This window comes from Quercus lobata, chromosome 3, assembly GCF_001633185.2.
Source record: "Quercus lobata isolate SW786 chromosome 3, ValleyOak3.0 Primary Assembly, whole genome shotgun sequence".
Classification (NCBI taxonomy): domain Eukaryota; kingdom Viridiplantae; phylum Streptophyta; class Magnoliopsida; order Fagales; family Fagaceae; genus Quercus; species Quercus lobata.
Genome location: NC_044906.1, coordinates 14,314,152 through 14,337,962, shown reverse-complemented (window position 1 = coordinate 14,337,962; position 23,811 = coordinate 14,314,152). Strand labels below are relative to the sequence as shown.

The following is a 23,811-nucleotide window of genomic DNA, read 5'->3' as shown; positions in this document are numbered from 1 at the left end:
TAAATGATAGGTTTTATTAGTTTGGTATATAATTTATACTATGATATTGATTTCTTTTTTTCATATTAGGGAAGTTATCAATAGCTTTCCCGTGCATCGCACGGGTTAGCGACTAGTTAACTTAACTGATAAAGTTTTTTATTATCAAATAAGACATTTGAGATTCAATCCCTGTCTAAACCAAAAACTAATTGGTGTTTTGGTCAGATGATAAAAAACATTATTATATCTAGAGAGAACACTATAAATTTGAAATACTATTGTATTTTTATATATAATAAAAACAAATGACAATGAAGATATCAGGTGTCAGAGCTACAAAGCTCTTTGCTATATGATAAGGAGACGTTATAATGCAGGGAAAGTGTAAAGCTTGGGCCAGTGTGTTGCATCAGAGTCAAAATAACTGCAAGGATAGATAGAGAAGATTGAAGCAGAATATACATTTATTATAAATCATGCAACACAAACCAAACACAAGCAGAATTTTTATCAAAGATTCAAAATATTTCGAATCACAAAGTAACACAAATCCTATGTAGCATAGCTCTAATGTGGACACCAACATAAGATAGAAAGCTTTGAAACCCATAGACAGGATTGCCCAAGTGGCTTAGAGGCTTAGTGCATATCCAAGAGCTTCTTCCCAATGACATAGGAAGTATAGGCCTTGTGCATTGCATACTTGATCTCTTCATCTGAGAACACTTCAGCATCCCAGTTAGGGCATTCACGAATGGATTCCTTTATATCCAGACCAACTTCACATGCCAACTCAACTAATCCATACCTTTCAATGTTGGTTTTCTTCAGAAATTTAGCAGCCATATAGCCAACTTCAACACCTGTCCAACGCTTAATATATTTCTTCTGATCTTCTAGAAAAAAAATGACTGCCATTTAGCTCATTGATTATGGTACTCATTCCTTTTCCTAGAAAACAAATAGTCTCATCAGATAGAAACTGCATGAGTGTTTCAGGAAAAAGGTCCAAGCGGCTTAATTGGATGATCAAGCAACGAGCCCCACAACACAGAAGCAAAAGCTTAGCAAGATATGAATTTCCATAAATTTTGACAAACTTAATGTCGATTCCAACAACATGCCTTTGTAAAGTTTGTAATAAAGATTTTAACTTTATATATCTTAGCAGAAACCATAGCAGGATTGTTGACTACACTTACCTTGACCTTTTCACCACGCATTTCAATTTCATATGTATCCAATTTTACTTGGAATATGTTAAGTATTACACATTTTACTAAAATTACAGACTAATATATGATAATAATGGTAAGGATCGATGCTATAATTTTACTCTAAACATCTTACTTACCAATGTGTCAATATTTTTGTAGGAACAGCACTTAAGTAGTATACCTAAGTCTTACTCAACCAATTGGGCTACAATCTTAAAAAATATATATAAATTAGTGTAACATTGAATGTAGTCTAACATATAAACAACATAATAAATAAATCTTTTAATTTTTAATTTTTTGTATTGTGTACAAATATTGACACATTGGTAAGTAAGATGTTTAGAGTAAAATTTATAGCATCGATCCTTGCCATTATTATCATATATTAGTTTTTAAAACACAGCTATAGTTTTTTTTTTTTTTTCCTGACCATATGGCAAAAGGAAGATTCCAAGTAAAACATAACCAAATGATGAGGGTTAGGTGCAAATATATTTTACTAATCCAGTGACATAAATGAACAGAGTAATCGTGACACTATCTCCAACACTCCTCTCTTAGTTCCAAAATGATCCAAGGGAAACAATGAATATGTGCAGATGAAAGGACACTATCTAACTTTCCTTTAAAGGAAATTATCTCCCAACATCTTGTTTTAAGCCTTGTGCAGATTTTAATAATGAAACAAAAAGCCCTCAATTCCAAACAAAAAATTTCCATCACAATTCACAAGACAAATCATAGAAGTAGAAGAGTTACACCAATTCCTTAAACAATGGCTCTGGTGTCCCAATTTTGTGACCAGCAGGTAGGATCTTCCAAGGTCGGCTTACCCTATCAATATCTCCTTTTACAAGAAAAATTGGAGTATCAGGTGGCAAATTAAACTGCTTAAGTACCTTCAACACGACCAACAACACAAAAATTGACAGCATGCGCAACCATATTAGCTAACTCATGATAAAGAATACTAGCATTGCCCTAAGTGCCATTTTGAAATCTCTAAAATATAAACGCCTTGCAAAAATACGCTTTTTTTTTATAGGTAAAGTTACTAGAGATTGAACCCCAAACATTGAACCACCGAAAAGGTGGACATGCCACTAAGCCGGAAGGCCATTAGTACACATAAAAACTGATGAGGCATCATTATCTTTATTAGTGAGTCAAGAATAATAGGGACAATTCACAAAGCATATTAATGTCAAACAGATTAACATGGAATCCAAAAGAACTAAAAATAGTATTGGTCAATTCATTTTGGCATTGACCCTTAAATTTGCAAATAACACCTCTGTATAATTATAGCACTATAACCATGATACGATGAACAAATATAACATAAAGATGTAAATCAGTACATTGAACATATTGTTACCAAATAAATCTAGTCTGACTCCCTTGAATTTGTAAAAAGATGGAACTTCCTACTATTTCAATTGTACAATAATGAAAAGATAGGAGAGAAATGTTACATAAGTGACCAAACTAATCTATCATCCTTAGTTGAGTATGGTTCCTAGGTGTTGTAGTAAAATCACCCTATCAATAATAGGGAAAATTCAGGGTCAAGTTGTAACACCTAACCAGGTATGGACCCAAAAAGACACAACTGGAACAATCCACCATATGTATCTAATTAAATAACTTTTTGCAATTGTAGGTTCATTTATCAGCCTTTTCCTCTCAATGGCCCAGCACCTCTTGTAGTGCCTAGGAACTGGGGTTCAAATTTCACCAGCCCCCCTCCTCCTATTTACCTATATGTATTTATCAGCCTTTTCCTTCGTCTATCTAAAATACCAAATTTCTCTTCTCTGCCCCACATGGTTAAAATTATCTACTTGAAAATCCAAAATCTAAATAGCCACTTAAGGACCAACAATTGCAGATACATGTCTTGGAAATATCCAAGCCAGCAGGAATCAAAAGCAGTGAAAAACACAAAATCTGAGTGTAAATACAGATACCCAATCACACAACATGTTTCACATAATCACTTTCTTTCCATCAAGAGATTAACTCATTTTTTGGTTAACAAGGTGAATAATTAATTTTATTTCGCAAAGGTATGTCATTCAATTTACTCACAGTATCTATATTGGAAGATGAACATGTACATGGAAGAATTCCACCATATAATTTCATTTCAAAAGCATAATTAACAAAGTATTGACAGAAAGGAAAAAGTGCATCTTCCACTGACTCTAAAGAAGCATTAAATATGGCATGTCCTTTTGGTGCCAAAGAAAGCCTAATGATGATGCAGGAGTGTAAAACAAGCCTACCAACATATAATTCCACACTTAAGTTCGTAGTCTTTATGAAATTTAATGGAATTACATGTGACCTTTGATTAGTTTGCTTGGCTACAATAAAAAGGATTCATGTGTGGTTAAGAATTAATACCCAAAAAATATTGGATATATAAACCAAAAAAAAAAAAAAAACACATAAATACATAAAAATATATCTAAGGACACATATTCTCGAACAAGATAAAAAATGTATTGCATTTCAATTTTCTAGAAAATGATTTTCTCTCTCTTTTTTCTATCTTAATAATCTCACATCAATTATAGAAAAATAATTATCAGCAATTTTCCCAAATTTTTGGGACCACAAAACACAAGCACACCACCAAAACCCTAACCAAACCCTTTTACAAGCTATCCAAAGTCCCAAAAAAAAAAAAAAAATGCATACAACAAAACAGTCTACAAAGCTCAAATAAATTATAGTATAACCAAATGAAACAAAAATCAACACTACCATGCAAAAGAGAGAGAGAGAGAGAGAGAGAGAGAGAGAAATACGTGAAGGAGGCTCATGGCATAGGTTATATAGTTGCTGATTTGAAAGTTTAATTCCTTAAAGATTTGCAATAGTAAGATCATCTTCTAATAGTTACGGAATAAAACAAATAAAACAAAACAAAACACTTTTGGCTTTAATTAAGATATAAGACTGATGTTAGAAATCATATTCATACCCCCTAGTACTGCTCTGAGTTGAAGGTGAAGCCTATTTCTACAAAAGGGGGAGCTACACTTTGCCAACTATGGGCTTATTGCTTAGAAGATAATGCAAAAGATGACACTAAACTACTGTCTTTGCCATCTGCATTGTGTTGAATGACAAAGAAACCGTTGTTTCGATATGCTAAAAATATATGGCAATGGACTTGACTAAAATTTATCTTGAACAGAAAATAATACCAAATAATAAATTCAATTCAACATAGACTCAACCCAATTAGTTAGGATCAAAATGATATATATATATATATATATATTTTTTTTTTGGGTATGCCAAACAGTAAGTAGCAGCCTAATTCCAGTCAAACAACGGCCTTGAAATGAATCATACATTGTTTGGGTATACAATGGAGAACGATGCTTTCTATGTACAGCTACAAACTGAATCAGAAGAAACTGAATCTAATCATTTCCATAGGAAAACAAAGACAACACTAAGGACAAGGTTTGTTAAGAATTAATACCCAAAAAATATTGGATATATAAACACAAAAAAATTAAAAAAAAAAACACATAAATACATAAAAATATATCTTAAGGACACATATTCTCGAACAAGATAAAAGATGTATTGCATTTCAATTTTCGAGAATATGATTTTCTCTCTCCTTTTTCTGTTTTAATAATCTCACATCAATTATAGAAAAATAATTATCAGCAATTTTCCCAAATTTTTGGGACCACAAAATACAAGCACACCACCAAAACCCTAACCAAACCCTTTTACAAGCTATCCAAAGTCAAAAATAAAATAAAATAAAATAAAATTGCATACAACAAAACAGTCTACAAAGCTCTAATAAATTATAGCATAACCAAACGAAACAAAAATCAACACTACCATGCAAAAAAGAGAGAGAGAGAGAGAGAGAGAGAGAGAGAGAGAGAGAGAGAGAGAGATATGTGAAGGAGGCTCGTGGCATAGGTTATATAGTTGCTGATTTGAAAGTTTAATTCCTTAAAGATTTGCAATAGTAAGATCATCTTCTAATAGTTACGGAATAAAAAAAATAAAACAAAACAAAGCACTTTTGGCTTTAATTAAGATATAAGACTGATGTTAGAAATCATATTCATACCCCCTAGTACTGCTCTGAGTTGAAGGTGGAGCCTATTTCTACAAAAGGGAGGCTACACTTTGCCAACTATGGGCTTATTGCTTAGAAGATAATGCAAAAGATGACACTAAACTACTGTCTTTGCCATCTCCATGGTGTTGAATGACAAAGAAACCGTTGTTTCGATATGCTAAAAATATATGGCAATGGACTTGACAAAAATTTGTCTTGAACAGCAAATAATACCAAATAATAAATTCAATTCAACATAGACTCAACCCAATTAGTTAGGATCAAAATGAATTTTTTTTGGTATGCCAAACAGTAAGTAGCAGCCTAATTCCAGTCAAACAACGGCCTTGAAATAAATCATACATTGTTTGGGTATACAACGGAGAACTAAATCATACATTGTTTGGGTACACAATGGAGAGCGATGCTTTCTATGTACAGCTACAAACTGAATCAGAAGAAACTGAATCTAATCATTTCCATAGGAAAACAAAAAACAACACTAAGGACAAGGTTTGCAACTACAACTGAGAATATTTTGACTCATCATATTACGTATTTGTATGGAATAATAAAGTGGAAAACTATGTCAACAGCAAGAACATATGCTCATGTCTCCATAGATTTTCAATGGCTTGTGATCTAAGTGCAATACAAGCTAAATAACTTGATTTTTGTGAATTCAAGAGTATAATGGCCTTGTTGAGATTTGAGAGATATTTACTTTTTTTTCATTATGGGGTGTATGTGGGTTAGGGGAGGATAGCAAGATCTGAGCCCTCCCTTTTTTCTAATTTGATGGTGTCACAGGGCAACCTTAAGGGTCACGCTTGTTCATATTCTCTTTCAAATTTGAACCACTTCCAATTTGCATTCATTCTTACCTCATTCTCAAAGGGTAAAGCATTGGTTGGAGGGAGTTCTGATTTATGAGAGGCAAACCAGAAGGTAGCTTTTCCCTGTACTTCCTTGCCATTGCATCAGCCTCCACAAATACTTTCCGCCGAAAGGAATGAATTTTTCTGTTAAGGAAATTGGATGGAAGCAACACATAGGCCATATAATAAATCTCAATTCTGAGAAAAAGTTTAACAATATAAGCACCTCTTTGTTTGATATATAAATAGGCCAGGCTCACTTTCAAGGTCGGCAATACTGCAAGACACAGTTTTCTTAGGGCCACTGTTTGGCATTGGCACAAATTTGTTAACCAAAAAAGGTTCTAACATGGAAATAAAAAAACTAATAAAGGCAGTATCTTGCTCATTAGAATGTGATGATTGTGGAGACTAAAACTTCAAGGATTAAACCATCATCGGGTAATGAACCCACATCAAACTCACCATTGATTTAATGTAACATCCCAAATAAGTAGCACTATAACCACTACTCAATATCTTTATATCACAAATTATTTGCATTAATATAACACCCCAAATAAGTATACCATCATATTGCATTATTAGACGAGTTAAGGTCCAACCCACCCCAAAAAAGTCCCCACTTTAACATACTCACATACTTCTCAATAACAACTCTCTAGTAAGATCATCGCTAAGCGTATATATATTTCACGAGTTGTAGAGATGGACTTAATGCACTGGCAGAAACAGTAATGTTGCAACTTCCGAAAATCAAACAAGACGATCAGCTTAGTAAAACCCGTAAGTAACAACCAAAAAAAAAAAAAAAAATTAAAACCGATCTTTCCAATGCAGTGACATTTAGTGTAGCATAAAATTCAAGAAAAAGACAACAAAAGAAAGAATCGAAAACGAACAAGATTTGAAGCATCGGAGAATTGGAACACGAAACAATACCTTTGGAGATCTGCTGGGGTGGCGGCGTGACGGAGAGGTGGTGGTGGTTGTGGAGGCGGGAATCGGAGTCGGTGCGGTCGGCCATGGATGATCGAAAGGGGAGGAAGATAATGACTGGAGAGGGAAAGGGGAGAACGGCTGTTGAAGTCAGAGACTAAATGCTGAAAAGTACAGACATGGCAAAATGGGCGTAACGGGTTGGGTTTATCGGCTGCGGCTCTAACGGGTCACAGGTCTAACGAGTTATTTTAAGCGGGTTAAATAAGGGTTCGAGTCAATCGGGTTACAGGTCGAATTGAGTTGGGTTAGGTTGATCTGTATTTTCCACAAGAATTTTTTTTTTTTTTTTTAATTTTATAAAGAAAACAACTTGTATTTGAGTTATGCAACAAAGTACTTGATATAAAATGTATTATTTTGAATTCACCACTTATATCAAGAAGAAACTTAATTAAACTTATTAATACTTATTCAATAATTTAATAATTATACAAATCCTAATATTACTATCTAAAATAAAATAATATAAAAATAAGTAAAACAAATACACACATTTTATTTCTACATAATATCAACATTCTAAAATATAAAACAAAATTACAAATGACTTATTGGATAACTCATTTGATAAAGAGTAAAAACATATAAGAAATTTATAATCTTGAAAATTAATTTTATAATATGTTATTTGTGGGGCCCAATAGTTTATGGACCAGGCCCGTTTACTCGTAGGGAGTCCAGAGGTCCAAGCCGAAGAGGGCTGTGGCCCAAGCCCAATAATGTAAAGCATAGGATAGCCTTGAGGTACTGCCGAGGACCGCTCAGTCCTCGGCAAACCCAAAGTCCCACCGAAGAGAAGGGCAAAAACGGTATAGGACTAAGTTTGAAAGAAAATCTAGAATATCCGGGGAAAGCTGCCCTTACTGCCATTCAATGCTCTGCACCTGACAGAGCCGCATTCTTTGGCTTTTACCATCACCCCCAACGACTTTGAGTATGGGTTGATGGGACAAGTATTAGTCTTGGAAAATTTGACCCTACACGTAGACGAAGGACAGCGAACACAGGCCAGTATAAAAGGAAAAATGAGTGACCTAGGGAGGAGGCTGGGAAGAAGGGCCAAAAACCAGAGCCTCCCAGCCCACCTCCAGGAGAAAGGTTCCAGGGGTGAAGAAAACTTAACCACGCATGACCACCACGAAAAGCCCACCACCAGGTGACTAAGGCCTAGCCTTTCAAACCCACGCTCTACAAATGATATTGTTTGGGCCTTTTTACGTGCGAACCCAACTATGTTACGGTTCGTTACGAATCGTGTCCTTACATTATTAATTGTAGTTGGTACTCTATTTCAATTGAGAAATACATTAAAGTTTGATTGCTTACTTATTTATACATGGTCTCTTTTATGAATATCATATCATTGTTAAGTAACACACACTATAGGAAATATCATAATTTATTTTGAAAAGCCATTTATTTTAGACATAAATTGTTAGAAAAATAGGTCTAAGCATTCATAATTTATGTTAATTTGATACTTTGGCTTCACTATTTTCACACTTGTGAATGTTTCTTACACATTTCTATAATTTTAAATCTATGCTTTTAACTCTACTGTAACCAAATTATCTTGGCATGTACTTTACTATTTGATATCTAAAAATACTTACTCATTATAGAATACTCAACCATTTATCTTTCAATTAATTTGCATGCAGTTATGTAAATATATCAATTGTTTTCTTAAAACTCACAATAAATAATTAAACCAATATTATCTTAATTTTACTATTTTTTTTACCCAAAAAAGAAAAAAGGTTTTAAAAAAATGGTTTGGGTTCGGGTTGAGTCGAGTTAACAAAAAAAAAAAAAGGGGTCGGGTCACGGGTCAACCCGTTTTTGCTTCAAGTCAAAAAAATCGAGTTCAAGTCAGATATTTTTTCGAGTCGGATTGGGTCGGATTAGAAAATTCTGACCCATTTTGTCATGTCTAAAAAATAGGAATAGTACCCAAAATGACATAGTTTTGGTAATAAGAAGAGAAAAAATAAAAAAGGTCTTACTATGGGGTTGAACCTGGGCTAACTGGTGGGACTGTACGTAACAAGGTTGTCAAAATCGGGATCCTACGTAGGATCGTTGAAGGTAGTTGAGATTGTAAATTGTAGGATCGGATCGTGAATCGTAAAATTCTACATATTTTCAAATTTAAAGCAAAAAATACATTGATAATGACTTTATATGTTGAATAATCATATAAATTATAAATTCATCCATAAAAATACTTAGATTTGTATTATATGATGTAATTTGCATACCATACATCGCTAAGTCTATACTAACAAAACAAATATATTTAAATTTTGACCCAATATATCTAAAAAGTTCAATAAATGTTTAAGTAGCAACCAAATTACCAAAATATTTATCAAAACATATGGAAAATATTTTTCAAGTTCTACATTCCAAGTTTGAAATCCAAAATAAGTTAGCAAATTGAAACTAGCTAACTACAATATGAAATCTAAAAGCAAGATGAATATTAAGGTGAAGTGAACATTTAATTATTCACATTCTAAGGTTCTTATAATCACCGTTCTAAATTCCTAATCATCATCATCTATTTCATCATCTATGTAGACATTATATATTTGTATGCTAGAGCTGTAAAAGGCATCAAGATACAATTTCATACTCAACTATTTAAGTTATACCACTCATCAACAATTAAAGAGCACGCTTAAAAAAACCAATCAATCAATATACAAATACAAGCATAACTGATAAAATTATATATAAAAAAACATTTTAGGAATATTAGAACACAAATTAGTATATTGATCAAACAAATTTAACAATATTACAGCTTAAAAGGTAGCAAAGCCAACATCAAATTCTTCATTTAGAAATGATAAAGCATTCCTTTATTTTAATTACAAGTGAACTAGAAATTAGAAAACATTTGCTTAGGTTAACATAATTTTATAAAATAAAAAATAAAAAGTCACACCATCACAACATAAAAATAAAATATAAAAACCCTTAAAGCTTCATAAAAAAAAAAAAAAAAAAAAAATTTGTCCCATAAAAAAAAAAAACCAAAAATTTATGTTTTTGGTAGGATTGGTAAGATCCCATACAATCCTACATATGATCATACCATTTTTACGATCCTAGTGCGATCCTAAATATTTTGGTAAGGTGGGATCGTAAAATCGTGCGATCCTACAATCCAGATCACGATTTTGACAACCATGGTGCATGTCCTTGGCACTAGGATACCTAGAACTTTCTTGGTATAATTTGTACAAATTAATATTTAATATGTAATATTAAAAATTAAGATGTTTTTAGTGGGTTCGAACCTCGGCAAAAATTATCACACTAGTATTATGCCCATGCGATGCACTGCTTAATTAAGAATCATGTGTAAATTAATGAAAAAAATTATTTTAAATAAAATAAAATTGATAATAAAAATAAAGTAATCTTTTACTTTCTTTTTTTAAAACAAAGTAACATTTTACTTTAAGTTATATAATGAATGCATATTATGTGAGATTAAGTTTTGAGTGGAGTTGTGGTGTGCGTTTATGTTAGAATCCATTTCCCTCTCCCTTGTGTGTGTGTGTTTGTTTCTCAAAAAAAAGAATGGGTAATTGTCCCACATTGTTTAAGAGAGTATGTTGTGTGTAATATAACTTGCTCTACCCTCCCTTAAAAGTTATCTTGACTTTTGAGTGGAATTGTGGTGTGCCTTTGTGTTAGAATCTCTTTCCCTCTCTCTTGTGTGTGTGTGTATGTGTGTGTGTTTGTTTCTAAAAAAAAAAAAGAATGGGTAATTGTCCCACATTGTTTAAGAAAGTATGTTGTGTGTAGTATAACTTGCCTCATCCTCTCTTAAAAGTTATCATGACTTTTGAGTGAAATTGTGGTGTGCTTTTGTATTAGAATCTCTTTCCCTCTCTCTTTTGTGTGTGTGTGTGTGTGTGTGTTTGTTTCTCAAAAAAAAAAAGTTTTTATAAATAAATTCACCTAAAAAAAATGTTTTTATAAAGAAATAAAATCATATATAAGTCCAAAATTAATTGAATGGAATATGGTAGATAGCTATGCAACTAATATAAAAGCAGATGCCTAAAAAAATATAAAGTGGGTTTGCATAATTAAAGCTCAAGTGCATATTTAAATGAAAAACCTTGAATTCAATAATTTTAAAAAAATAATTGAAAGCATATTTAAGTGGTAATCTCAATGTAATAGTTAAGAATTATGAAGAATCCAAATTGCTAAACATTAAAAAATGAAGTAGATAATCTTACATAATAATTGAATTTTTGTCTTTGAAAGTGAGGTAGGAGGCACCAAATTTCACCTATCAAAACAAAATGTGTAAATATAAACTTCAAGAAATTTTTTTGAGAAAAACTCAGTACCAAGAGTATTGTTTGATCGAGTGCTTTGAAATCTCAAGGAAACTTCCTGAAAAAAAATGAATAATAAAAAAAAAAACAAAATTAAACAAATATCAAATACCATAAAAATCAAGTTGTTAACTTTAATTACAATTTTTTTTCTATTATATTGTGAAAATCATGTTGTTATTAGCTTTTTTTAATCCCAAAATTTGATATTTATCCAAAAAAATAAATTAAAACAAAATAAATTAGAAAAAAAAAAAGTAGATAACAAATTTATTAGCAATTCCTCCTTGTGTGAATATCCTCCCAATGAAAGTCGTTTTTTATTTTTATTTTATATAAATGTTTTCTTTTTACGTGCAGTGCAGTAACTAAAAAAAAAAAAAAGTTGCCACTTTTTTTATAATACACTATACGTATTTAAAAAAGAAAAAAGATTAGATGGATTTGATAAAGAATTTGGATTATAACACACTACACTAAAAAATAAAGATTAGATGGGTTAAATGAAGAATTTGGATTATAATCAAATTAAGATTTTTATCAACTTAGAAATTATAGGAGAAGAAAAATTATATATATTTATATTAAATCTAAAAATCTAAGTGATTTATATCAAAAATTTCATGTACGATGCATGTGAAATATTAGATTTATCAACTTATACATATCAAAATATAAATCATTTAATTTACAAAAAATCATGTACGATAATTATATATTAATATACTTATTAATATAATTAATACATGATAAATAAATGATAATTTATACTTATTAATGATGATGCCGAATATATCACCAATAAGTCTCACAACACTCGCGATTCAAAGTAGACCTGCACAACAACAAAATAATAGAAGACCTCAGAGAGCACCAATGTGGTGTCGGCCAAATACCCTCCGAAGGTCAAGTTAGAATTATTCTCACAACTCTAGAGTGCTAGAGAGGGTAAATTATGCGTACCTTTACTTGCGAGGGTATTGGGGTTTTTATAGTAGCAGATGATCGGCTACTCCTCCTTGGTGCGGAAGTCTTTTCCTTATAGAACTCTACTTGAATATTTCCGAGCATGGTGAGCAAGGTCTTTCCTTGTAGAGGAGATATTCCTTTAGTATGTATATCTTCTAGAATCCTCCTTGTGCTAGGATTTCCACTTTGAGATTCTAGGGTGATTCTAAAGTAAGCAACAGAGACCTTAGATCAAGGGCCCTTACTGTATCTATCAGTGATGGACTTTACCGAGTGCTGGACCAGCTCCATATCGACCCAAAGAACTAGATATGTCAGGCCCATTACAACAAGCCCGTCAGGTCATATTTTATCCTCTTTAGTTGCCTCCTTCACCCCAAAGGTCCGTCATTCAAGAACAAAGGAACCATGGGGTGACGATCCTAAGTTAAGGGCGTGACAAATAGTTTTTGATGACGAGATGAGACCAAGGAGTTGATTAAAGCAAAGGATTTGAGGTTACCACTATAACAAGTTGACGGATTCATGCCAGTTAAGGTGACGGTGCAAATGAGGACACCGTCGACCACACCAACTACTGACAGGCTGTAAGTTAGTCATTAATGATGATGACACGCGTCATAATTTGATTGGGTCTTACTCGGATCGAAGCGTCGCTTCGACTTCCGTGCATCTTCCTTATAAGTAAGAGAGTCTTCCTTCTCATTTCTCCATTTTCAGTTGAAATTCACTTGTCAGAGCGCATCCGTCATACTTGTCAGAGACCGAACCGTCTAGTTGCTTCGATCGTCAGCGTCGTACTTCCTCCTTTCACTCATAAATTTGGTAAGTGCTCTTTTTCCAAAGACCAATTTTGTTTTAATCCACCTAACTCTACACACTCATCATAAATATATAGTTCCGTCAAAGTTTTAGGTTTTTGTCGTTTCATGTAGGAAATGTCTAGTGCGTCCAATAATCAATCAGTTGTCCGTGACGGGCTGGATTACGAGGAAGTATATCTGTCCGGTCACAAAGAACAAGAGAGTCCGGGCGATGATAGGAGTCCGTCTTCCTCCTCCTCGTCCTCAACATATGAGGACGCGGAGGTGGTTGAACAAGAAGAGGGCTTCGATGACGGTGAGGGACAGATAGTTAGATCCGTCGTCGGTGCTGACGGGCTCAGGGAGTTCGTCATGCTACCAGAGTGGACGGTGAATTATTCACATCTATTATCAAAGAAAAGTACTTCAAAATATTTAGAGATAACTATCAAATCCCAGACAGAATTTCCATCCGTCTGCCATATAAGTCAGAAAGATGTTATTATGATGGGGTAGAGGGTGTCGGAGTATACGAGCAAATGTTGAAGGCCAAACTCAGGTTTCCACTGAGTTCACTTCACCGTGAGCTCCTCCAATACTTGGGACTATCCGTCAACCAAATCTCTCCCAATGCCTGGAGGGTCTTCATAGTGATGGAGATCCTGTACGGCGCAATGTCCGACGGTGCCAAAAGGCTAACGGTCAGGGAGTTCCTTCATTGCTACCGCCCGGATGAAATTGATAGGTCCAGGGGAATATATAGCTTTGTTCCTCGGAGTCCATTATTGAAGGTCATTTATGACACGCCGGACTCAAATAAGGATTGGAAGAGCCGTTACTTCTTTCTAAAGGGTGACAGTTGGATGTGTCATCTAGGAGACATGGATTATATGCTTGTTGACACGACTTGGGACATATTACACCCGTCTAGTATGACCCCATCCTAATATATTTAGAATTTGTAACCGCTCATTTCTTAATTTGTTTATTTTTATATATTATTTTTGTTGACCAATTTAACTGTCCTTCATCCTTTGCAGTTAGACGATGCCCCCAAGTGGATATTAAGGAGTTTGCCTTCCTTGAGAAAATTTTCTCAAAGACCCAGCCGGAGGAAAGGACTTGGGCGAAATTGGTGTCGCTTAAGACCATCCATTGGTATTGTGATGGACCAGAACCAACGCCAGCAGTCGTCAAGTACGAGGAACAGATTCGAAGGAGTAAGCCCGTCGTCCTAATCTTGACAAGTTATGTATCTTATTTTAATAGCTAATATTGTCCGTCTAACATCTCCAGGTGGTAAGTGCCTTTCCTCTGCCACGACGTAACTCGGTAAGGTCCTTCCCAATTGGGCCCAAGCTTCCCTTAGGTAGGGTCTCTAATGGCGCCCATGACCATTCTGAGTACAAGGTCTCCAACTTGGAAGTCTCTATGTCGGACCCGAGAGTTGTAGTGTTTGGCCATGTGGTCTTGGTATCTAGCGAGCCTTTGTTCCGCCGCCGTCCTAATCTCGTCTACTAGGTCTAGTTGTAGTTGCATTGTTTCGTCGTTCTTGTTCTCGTCATGGTTGTGCACCCTGTAACTCATGAGCCCAACTTCGGCCGGGATGACCGCTTCGCTCCCGTACGTAAGTCGGAATGGTGTCTCTCCTGTGGGGGCCCTTGTCGTTGTCCTGTATGCCTATAGTATGCTTGGCAATTCTTCAGGCCATATGTCCTTTGCCCCCTCGAGCTGAGTCTTGATAATCTTAAGTAAGGATCGGTTCATGACTTCGACTTGGCCATTAGCCTGAGGATAGGCAGGGGATGAGTAGTGGTTCTTTATCTCCAGTTGTAAGCAGAAATCCTAGAAGTAGTCGTTGTCGAATTGCCTCCCGTTATTCGAGACTAGGACTTTAGGAATACCAAACCTGCATATGATGCACCTCCAAATGAAATTTCGTATGTTTTTCTCCGTAATGGTGGCCAAAGCTTCTGCTTCTACCCATTTTGTAAAGTAGTCAATACCCACTACCAGGAACTTCAGCTGTCGTACCGCTGTAGGGAAAGTTCCCATAATGTCTAGTCTTCATTGAGCGAACGGCCATGGGGCCGTCATCGGGGTCAGTTCTTCGGTTGGTTGCCTGATAATATTGCTGAATCTTTGTCATTTGTCACAGCTTTTAACAAAAGACTCGACATCTTTTTGCATGGTTGGCCAGTAATACCCAACTCGTACTAGCTTGTGCACCAACAACCTCGACCCTGAATGGTTTCCGCAAATTCCTTCGTGTACCTCCCTCATAACATAGTCTGCTTCTTCAGTACCCACGCATCTCAGATATGGACGAGAGAAGCCTCTTTTGTACAGGACGTCTTTTATCAAGACGAACCTTGCCGCCTGGACCTTCAGTTTTCTTACTGCCTCCTTCTCGTCTGGTAATACCCCATTCTTTAAGTATGAAACTAACGGTGTGGTCCAGGTGCTTTCGGAGCCTATCTCTTACATGTTGCCAAAATCTATTAGTGGAAAAAGCTGAACAAAAGAGAGTACATTACCAGGGGTTATCATATGCTCTGCTGAAGAGGTCTTGGCTAGACGGTCGGCGTGCTCATTTTCTTCTCTAGGGATTTGGATGATTTTGGCTTCTAGGTCGTCAACTCTTGCCCTTACTTGATCAAGGTATCTCTTCATCTTTTCACCCTTGCATTCATAATCTCCATTCACTTGATTGGCTACGACCTGAGAGTCATAGTAAATGACTACGCTTGTGGCTCCTGCAGCTTTGGTGAGGTCGAGGCCTGCTACTAATTCTTCGTATTCCACTTCATTGTTGGTGGTTGGGAAGTCAAGACGGACCATACATTCAACCTTGTCTCCTTCGGGTGAGAGCAGTACGATGCCGGCACCCCCGGCTTGTCTATTGGATGATCCGTCAGTATATATGCTACACTGAGGGGACTCTTCTGTCCCCTTGTCCTCGTCATAAGTAAATTCTGTTATGAAGTCGGCTACAATTTATCCTTTGATGGCGGTCTGTGGGTGGTACTTGATATCAAACTCGCTTAAATCTATAGCCCACAACGTCAGCTGACCTGCAGCCTCAGGATTGTTCATTGCCCGTCGTAAGGGCTTGTCGGTCATGACGTTCACCGTATGGACTTGAAAGTATGGCTTGAGCTTGCAAACCGCCGTGACTAATGCAAAGGCAAGTTTCTCCATAGGTGGGTATCTTTCTTTGGCACCGCAGAGCACCCGGCTGGCGTAGTATACGGGTTTCTGCACCCTGTCCTCTTCTCTAATTAAGGCTGTGCTGACTACAGCAGGGGAGATAGCCAGGTAGAGGAAGAGTTCTTCACCTAGTTGCGAGGGACTCAGCAACGGTGGTGAAGATAGATAGGCTTTTAACTCCTCGAATGCTCGCTGACACTCGGCCGTCCACTCAAAAGACTTCTTCAACGTGCGAAAGAAGGGCAAGCACTTGTCTGTGGCTCTCGACACGAATCTATTTAATGCCGCTATCTTGCCGTTGAGGCTTTGTACTTCCTTCACTTTTCTCGGGGGAGCCATCTCCATTATGGCTTGGATCTTGTCCGAGTTGGCTTCAATCCCCCTTTAAGATACCACGAATCCTAGGAATTTTCCAGTTGTCATGCCGAAGGCGCACTTCCCTGGATTGAGCTTCATGTTATAGGAACGAAGAGTGCCAAATGTTTCTCTAAGGTCTTCCAGGTGATCCTCCTCCCTTCGGCTCTTCACTAGTATGTCACCAACATAGACCTGGACATTTCTCCCAATCTGCTGCACGAACATCTTGTTCATCAGCCTTTGGTACGTTGCGACCGGTTTTTCAGTCCGAATGGCATTACTTTGTAGCATAAGAGGCCTTGACTGGTTACGAATGAAGTCTTCTCCTGATCAGTTTCGTGCATTCAAATCTAGTTATAACCTGAGAAAGCGTCCATGAAGCTTAGTAGCTGGTGTTGAGCCGTCGAGTCTACTAGGACGTTGACTTTTGGGAGGGGATAGCTATCCTTAGGACATGCTTTGTTAAGATCGGTGAAATCCACGCACATCGCCACTTGCCGTTTGCTTTTTTAACTATTACTACGTTCGCCAGCCAATCGGGGTAGTAGACTTCCCTAATGAAGCTTGCCTCTTGTAGTTTGCAAACTTCTTTCGCTATTGCTTGGTCTTCTTCTAGAGCAAGCACTCTCTTCTTCTGTCGGACGGGTGAAAAGGAGGACAACACGTTCAACCTGTGTACCATGATCGAAGGGTCTACTCCTAGCATGTCATCATGACTCCAGGCAAACACGTCTTGATTGTTCTTCAGGAAAGTTATGAGTTCTTGACGGATTGCGGGGTTAGCGAGCGTTTTGATCTTGGTTGTTCGGTCAGGATTGGAGCTGTTAAGGGTTATCTCCTCTAGTTTCTCTATTGGTTCCGTCACCATTCGGTGCTCTTCTATGTTCAGGGCTTGGACCTGGTCTTCCATCTCCATCATGGCTACATAGCATTCCCGTGTGGCCATTTGACTTCCGCGCAGCTCTCCCACTCCATAATCGATAGGGAATTTGATCATCAGGTGATAAGTTGAGGTTACCGCTTTTCACGAGTTGAGCGTAGGTCGTCCGAGGATAGCGTTGTAGGCAGATGAGCAATTGACCACTAGGAATGCTATGTCCTTGGTGATTTGCTGGGGGTAATCTCTTACCATCACGGATAATGTGACCGCGCCCAAATGGAATACCCGGCTTCCTCCGAAACCAACGAGCGGGGAGTTCGTCGGAATTAATCGCTCCTTATCAATCCTCATTTGTTGGAACGCTAGATAATATAAGATATCTGCTGAGCTACCGTTGTCGACCAACACCCGGTGCATGTTATAGTCTCCTGCCCTTATGCTGACGACGAGTGCATCGTCATGTGGATGGTGTAGGCGTCGCGCATCCTCTTTTGAGAACCCGATAATGGGGCCTTCTCTTCTTGCTATCTTCGGCACGGTGCCCGTCAGCTGAACACTCTGTACCATCCTGAGGTAAGTTTTGCGAGCCTTTTTTGAAGACCTGGCTACAGCTGTTCCTCTAACTATCATCCTTATGTCTTCTATGGGGGGTCTTGGTCGCTCGTTCTCTTGTCAAAGGTGCTGTTCTTGTGGGGGTGGATCTGTTCTCTCCTTGCTGACGAACTTTTGCAGCTTTTCTTGTCTGATAAGGGCTTCAATTTGCTGCTTCAAGTCGTAGCAATCGGTTGTGTCATGACCTTGGTCACGGTGGAAGCGGCAATATTTATCCCTAGATCGTTTGTTGGGATCACTCTTCAACTTTCCAGGGAACGTCAGGACCCTTTCGTCCTTAATTTGTATTAGGACTTGATCTATTGGGGCGGTTAATGGGGTGAAACTTGTGAATCTTCCCCCCATGGGCTTAAGGCGTCTCTCCTCCCTTCGATCTCCTACCCTTCCTTTCTTTCGACCCTGGTCTTGTCAGGTGTCTTCTTGCCTCTCTCCTTTCTTGGGCCTTTCTTCTCGGGCCAACAGCGCGTCTTTAGCGTTCATATATTTGGTGGCCCTGTAAAGGACCTCCGACATAGTCTTTGGGTCGTTTTTGTACAGGGAGAACAAAAACTTACCCCCCTTCAGCCCATTCGTGAATGCCTCTACAAGTATCTTGTCGTCAGCTTCGTCGATCGAGAGCGCCTCCTTATTGAAGCGGGATATGTAGGCCCTTAGCGTTTCGTCCTCTCGCTGCTTGATATTCATTAAGCAAGCTGTAGACTTCTTATATAGATGTCCTCTGATGAAGTGCGTAATAAATTAAGCACTTAGCTCCTTGAAGGTGCTGATGGAGTTGGGTGCTAGCCTACTGAACCAAATCCTTGCCGCACCCTTTAGGGTTGCAGGGAAGGCCCTGCACATAATTGCATCTGCCACTCTTTGAAGGTGCATCAAGGTCTTAAAGGTCTCTAGGTGGTCTAGAGGGTCCTTGACCCCATCGTAACTATCCATATGTGGCATGCGGAACTTACTCGGCAGGGGGAAGGAGTTGACGGTGGTGGTAAATGGCAAGTCAGTTCGGTTGACAAGGTCGTCAAGGTCGCTGGACACTCGTCCCTTAAGAGCGTTCATCATTACTTCCATCTATTCCTTTATCGCCTGCATCTCCGCGATGATAGGCGATAGAGCCGTATCTGCGAGAGAGGGAAGGCTCGTATCCCGTCGCTCTGGTCTGCTTGGGGCGTTGCTAGCCTGTGGTCCCTCTTGATTCCTCCTTTCAGCGCTGGTTCCTTCTTGATCTGCTCCTTGGTTATTGGGTGCCGCATTTTTCTGGTTCAGCTGCTCTTCCAGGTAGCGGTTTTGTTTGGTGAGGCGCTCCACGGCTGTGGCGAGCGTCCTGACCTGCTTCTTAAGTGCAGTCGTGGGGGTTTCTTCTTCTTGAACGTCGTTAGTAGTCGCCATTGAGCGTGTGAGTACCATGTAACTTTTTGGTCTGGGACGCGATAATGTGCTACGTTTCCCATAGACGGCGCCAACTGATGATGCCGAATATATCACCAATAAGTCTCACAGCACTCGCAACTCAAAGTAGACCTGCACAATAACAAAATAATAGAAGACCTCGAAGAGCACTGGTGTGATGCTGGCCAAATACCCTCTGAAGGTCAAGCTAAAATTATTCTCACAACTCTAGAGTGCTAGAGATGGTAAATTATGTGTACCTTCACTTGCGAGGGTATTGGGGTTTTTATAGTAGTAGATGATCTGCTACTTCTCCTTGGTGTGGAAGTCTTTTCCTTATAGAATTCTATTTGAATATTTCCGAGCGTGGTGAGTAAGGTCTTTCCTTGTAGAGGAGATATTCCTTTAGTATGCGTATCTTCTAGAATCCTCTTTGTGCTAGGATTTCCACTTTGAGATTCTAGGGTGATTCTGAAGTAAGCAACAGAGACCTTAGATCAAGGGCTCTTACTGTATCCATCAGTGATGGACTTTACCGAGTGCTGGACCAGCTCCATATCGGCCCAAAGAACCAGATCTGTCAAGCCCATTACAACAGGCCCGTCAGGTCATATTTTATCCTCTTCAATTAATATAAAAATTAACGTTAATAGAAAATAGTTCCTTATCCATTGTAATTTTTATTAATATATATTAATTTTTACAAATTAATAAATAAAACATATTAATATTTGAGGTCATATGCACGTTAAATATGATTTATATCTAAGACTCAATAATTCGAGTTAGAAATTATAATTAAACAGTACCTTTGCTATATTTTTATCCACTTAGAAATACTTATATATCCACATTGAAGCATTTTATATGAACAAAAAGTCTAAAACTAATATTAATTGAATAGAATTTTATAAACAAAAATTCTAAACACTACATTGCAACCTTTGACAAAACAAACTAAAGAAAAGAGAAAATTAAACACTACGTTGTTGTATTTTTATCCACCTAGAAATACAACCAGTGTAATTCAACTTTAATCAAATTAGATTTTTATCCACTTAGAAATTATAGTTGAAGAAAACTTATATATATATATATATATATATATTTTTTTTTTTTTTTTCTTAAAATCTAAAAATCTAAGAAAATTTTACAATTTGGTGCCACCACTTGGCAAACCACGGCGTCTAAACTCAACTTTTATTATATATAATAATATGATATGATATGATTTCCCTTACTCCTACTCCCTAATACATTCCCTCTCCCTTGTGTGTGTGTGTTTGTTTCTCAAAAAAAAAAAAAAAAAAAAAAATACTCCCTAATACAATATCTCACATTTTTTTTTTCCAAATAAAATCTTCTTTATTTAATTTTTTTATAACAATTCTTTTTTTTTTTTATAACAATTCTTATTATTTAGAAATTGAAGAGAGGAAAAAAAAAAAACACTCATACCATAAAACTATTACCATAATTTTTCGTCCATATCCCTTAAATTTAGACACTACTACTCCCCTATTGGTTTTCAAATTGCTAACCGTATTGCCACAATTTGGTTGGATCATTTTTCTAAATGAAAACTCCCACATCCATCACTCTCATATCTCTCTCCCTTTTCTGCTTATTCCATACCCATTTGTTTTTGCACCCTCACATGCATTCTCCAACTTCAATTTCAATCCATGTGAGTTTTTATTTATATATTTTTTTTCTCTATTAAACTTTGGTTGATAATGGGTTCTATTTTTTTCCACTTTAATGAATCTTGTTTTTGATAATACGGTTGTAAATTTTAGGGGTAAAGGTAGCACAATGTTTGTGGTGAAGAACTAGCACAAATACAATGATTTATAGGGTAAATTGCAAATTACACCTCTAAAGTTTGGGGTTGGTTGGGTTTTATACCCTAATATTTCAAAATTTGGATCTTACCCCCTAAATTTCAAGGGTGTTTGGATTTTACTCCTAAAGTTTGGGAGTGTTTGGATTTTATATCCTAAAGTTTCAAAATTTGGGATGTAAAATCCAAATACCCCAAAACTTTAAGAAACTTTAGGAGGAAAAATCCAAATTTTGAAGTGCCTGTAAAATTCGGACACCCGCAAAATTTAATGGTAAATTTCAAATTTTGAAACTTGAGGGTATAAAATCTAAACAACCCCAAATTTTAGGGGTGTAATTTGCAATTTACCCTATAAATTATTGTTTCTATTATCTTTGCATCAGCTATGATGGACAAAAACTTATGAGGAAAAAAATCTAAACTAGCTAGTCCACCACCAAAATTAAAGAACAGAAAAAATAAAATAAAATAACATAAGAATCCATGTTAGGTGGGAAAAAATTAAAAAATTATTCAACCATGAGAATTATATATATATAGAATACTTGGTCCATTTTTGTATCGCTCATGATATATGGGGTCCATTTTATTAGGCATTTTGGGAGTTTAAAATAGCATTTTTAAAACTCAAAACTTTGTTTTGCAACCGCAATTGTTTATACTTTTTTTTTAACAAACACTCATATTAAATTCAAAACACAGTTTTCCAACCCTTTATATAAACACACGCATAATAATAATAATAATAATTGTAAGGACGCAATTTGAGTCCCTAACCCAAATGATAAATGAACTTAGGCTCTAAAAACCCAATACAATGAATTTGTAGAGAGTAGGTTGGAAAACTAGGCTTTAATAAATCAGACAACAAGTAAAGTGGATTCAGATGACAAGAAAAATAAGATAGACTAGTTTATTCTAAATAAAATCGTCCTCGGCACAGTCTGAGGAGATTAATTCTTATATATTTCTCTTAAGTTTAATTACAAGTTCAATTCTTGATTGCTATAGTGTTTTTCTCTTAATTTCTTGATTCCTCTCTCTTAGGGTCTCTCTTATATTTTATACTATCTTTTCATTTCATCTCTACCCTCCACATGTAGATTAGATTGTTGGTGTTGGTCTTTGTCACATCAGCACCCTCCTGAAATCTTTGGGTAATAGTTGTAAGGTTGAAAACTATTGTTCAAGTGTCATTTCCTCATTAATCTGGCCAGAGAGTTAGCTGCAGGACATTCAATACGGTGGTAGCAACATTTCCTTAGATATTTCGTAGCTTTCCTCTGTCCCGTTCCTTCTTAGTACTTATCCTCATCAATGGAATGATCGAGAATATTACTCTTGATGGTAGACCACACCCTCTGACCTCGGCTTTGCTCAGCCGAGAAGGTATTCCTCCTTGGACCACCCCTCTAGACAATTTTGATCGGACCTCACTTCTTTACTTACTAACACGGGTCCTTATGAAAGTGTTTACCCGTCCTCAGATTGCCTAACATCCTCGGATTGGGCCCCTTGCCCAATATATACATAGATATGGGCTCCTGAGCCTATCACCCCTACAAATAGTAGAGATATTAAATTCAAAACACAGTTTTCCAACCCTTTATACAAACACATGCATAATAATAATAATAGGAGAGTGACTCTATTTTATATATAATTTTTTTTTTGAAATTTAATTTATAAGTGGATAAAGCAATTTTAAAATTATTAGGAGAGTGACTTTATTTTTTAGGCAATATTTTAGTGGGAGTTAGAGTTGTATTTTTACTAAATTGTCCTTTAATTTTGTCTCTACTTAAATATAGGAGTGTAGGGGCATTTTTGAACAAACAAATGAGGAATCCAAATAAGAGAAGCCCCTTAAATAATAGTATAGATAATAACTAATAGCCGAAACGTTTGACTTTTTGTTGACCATTACTCATTACGCCACTTGATTACATAACTTACTGCCACATTCTCTTTAAAACACTAATGGTTCGTTTGGATTGAGGGAGAGGGAGGGGGAGTAGAGTAGAGTAGAGTAGATTTAGTATAAAATTAGCTTATTTTTAGCCAAATTTACTCTACTCTACTCTCCTCTACTCTCTCTCCTTCCCCCCTCCATCCAAACATGCCATAATAGTCCGTTTGGATTGAGGGAGAGAGATGGGGAATAGAGTAGAGTAGAATAGAATTAGCACAAAATTAG

At 36.6% G+C, this 23,811-nt stretch overlaps 2 protein-coding genes across 4 annotated transcripts; both read right to left on the bottom strand.

Moving 5' to 3' along the window:
* Nucleotides 1-431: 431 nt before the first annotated feature.
* Nucleotides 432-7,372, bottom strand: LOC115979344. 3 transcript variants are annotated; one of them, XM_031101364.1, is made up of 2 exons: nt 7,131-7,372; nt 432-878 (listed from the first exon to the last, which is right to left on the bottom strand). In XM_031101364.1, exons 1-2 carry the CDS (start codon nt 7,213-7,215, stop codon nt 622-624), a joined length of 342 nt encoding a protein of 113 aa, XP_030957224.1. In that variant the 5' UTR covers nt 7,216-7,372; the 3' UTR covers nt 432-621. The 3 variants fall into 3 exon arrangements, 1 of the variants encoding a protein (XP_030957224.1); XR_004089033.1 differs by lacking the exon at nt 432-878 and adding an exon at nt 5,875-6,332; XR_004089034.1 differs by lacking the exon at nt 432-878 and adding an exon at nt 6,415-6,465.
* Nucleotides 7,373-15,174: 7,802 nt separating this feature from the next.
* LOC115980385 lies at nt 15,175-17,842 on the bottom strand. Its single transcript, XM_031102638.1, has 7 exons — nt 17,395-17,842; nt 16,933-17,222; nt 16,404-16,761; nt 15,867-16,304; nt 15,604-15,743; nt 15,336-15,451; nt 15,175-15,238 (listed from the first exon to the last, which is right to left on the bottom strand). The coding sequence occupies exons 1-7, from the start codon at nt 17,840-17,842 to the stop codon at nt 15,175-15,177; spliced, it is 1,854 nt and encodes a 617-aa protein (XP_030958498.1).
* Between the last annotated feature and the right edge of the window lie 5,969 nt (nt 17,843-23,811).

Coding starts and splice junctions, on each gene's coding strand:
- LOC115980385 (XM_031102638.1), bottom strand. CDS start 17,842: ATGGCCACACGGGAATGCTATGTAGCCATGATGGAGATGGAAGACCAG. Junction 17,223..17,394: donor AATAGTTAAAAAAGCAAACG/GCAAGTGGCGAT, acceptor GAAACTGATCAG/GAGAAGACTTCATTCGTAAC. Junction 15,744..15,866: donor AGAGCATATGATAACCCCTG/GTAATGTACTCT, acceptor GGGTATTACCAG/ACGAGAAGGAGGCAGTAAGA.
- LOC115979344 (XM_031101364.1), bottom strand. CDS start 7,215: ATGGCCGACCGCACCGACTCCGATTCCCGCCTCCACAACCACCACCAC. Junction 879..7,130: donor ACCCCAGCAGATCTCCAAAG/GTATTGTTTCGT, acceptor TTTTTTTTCTAG/AAGATCAGAAGAAATATATT.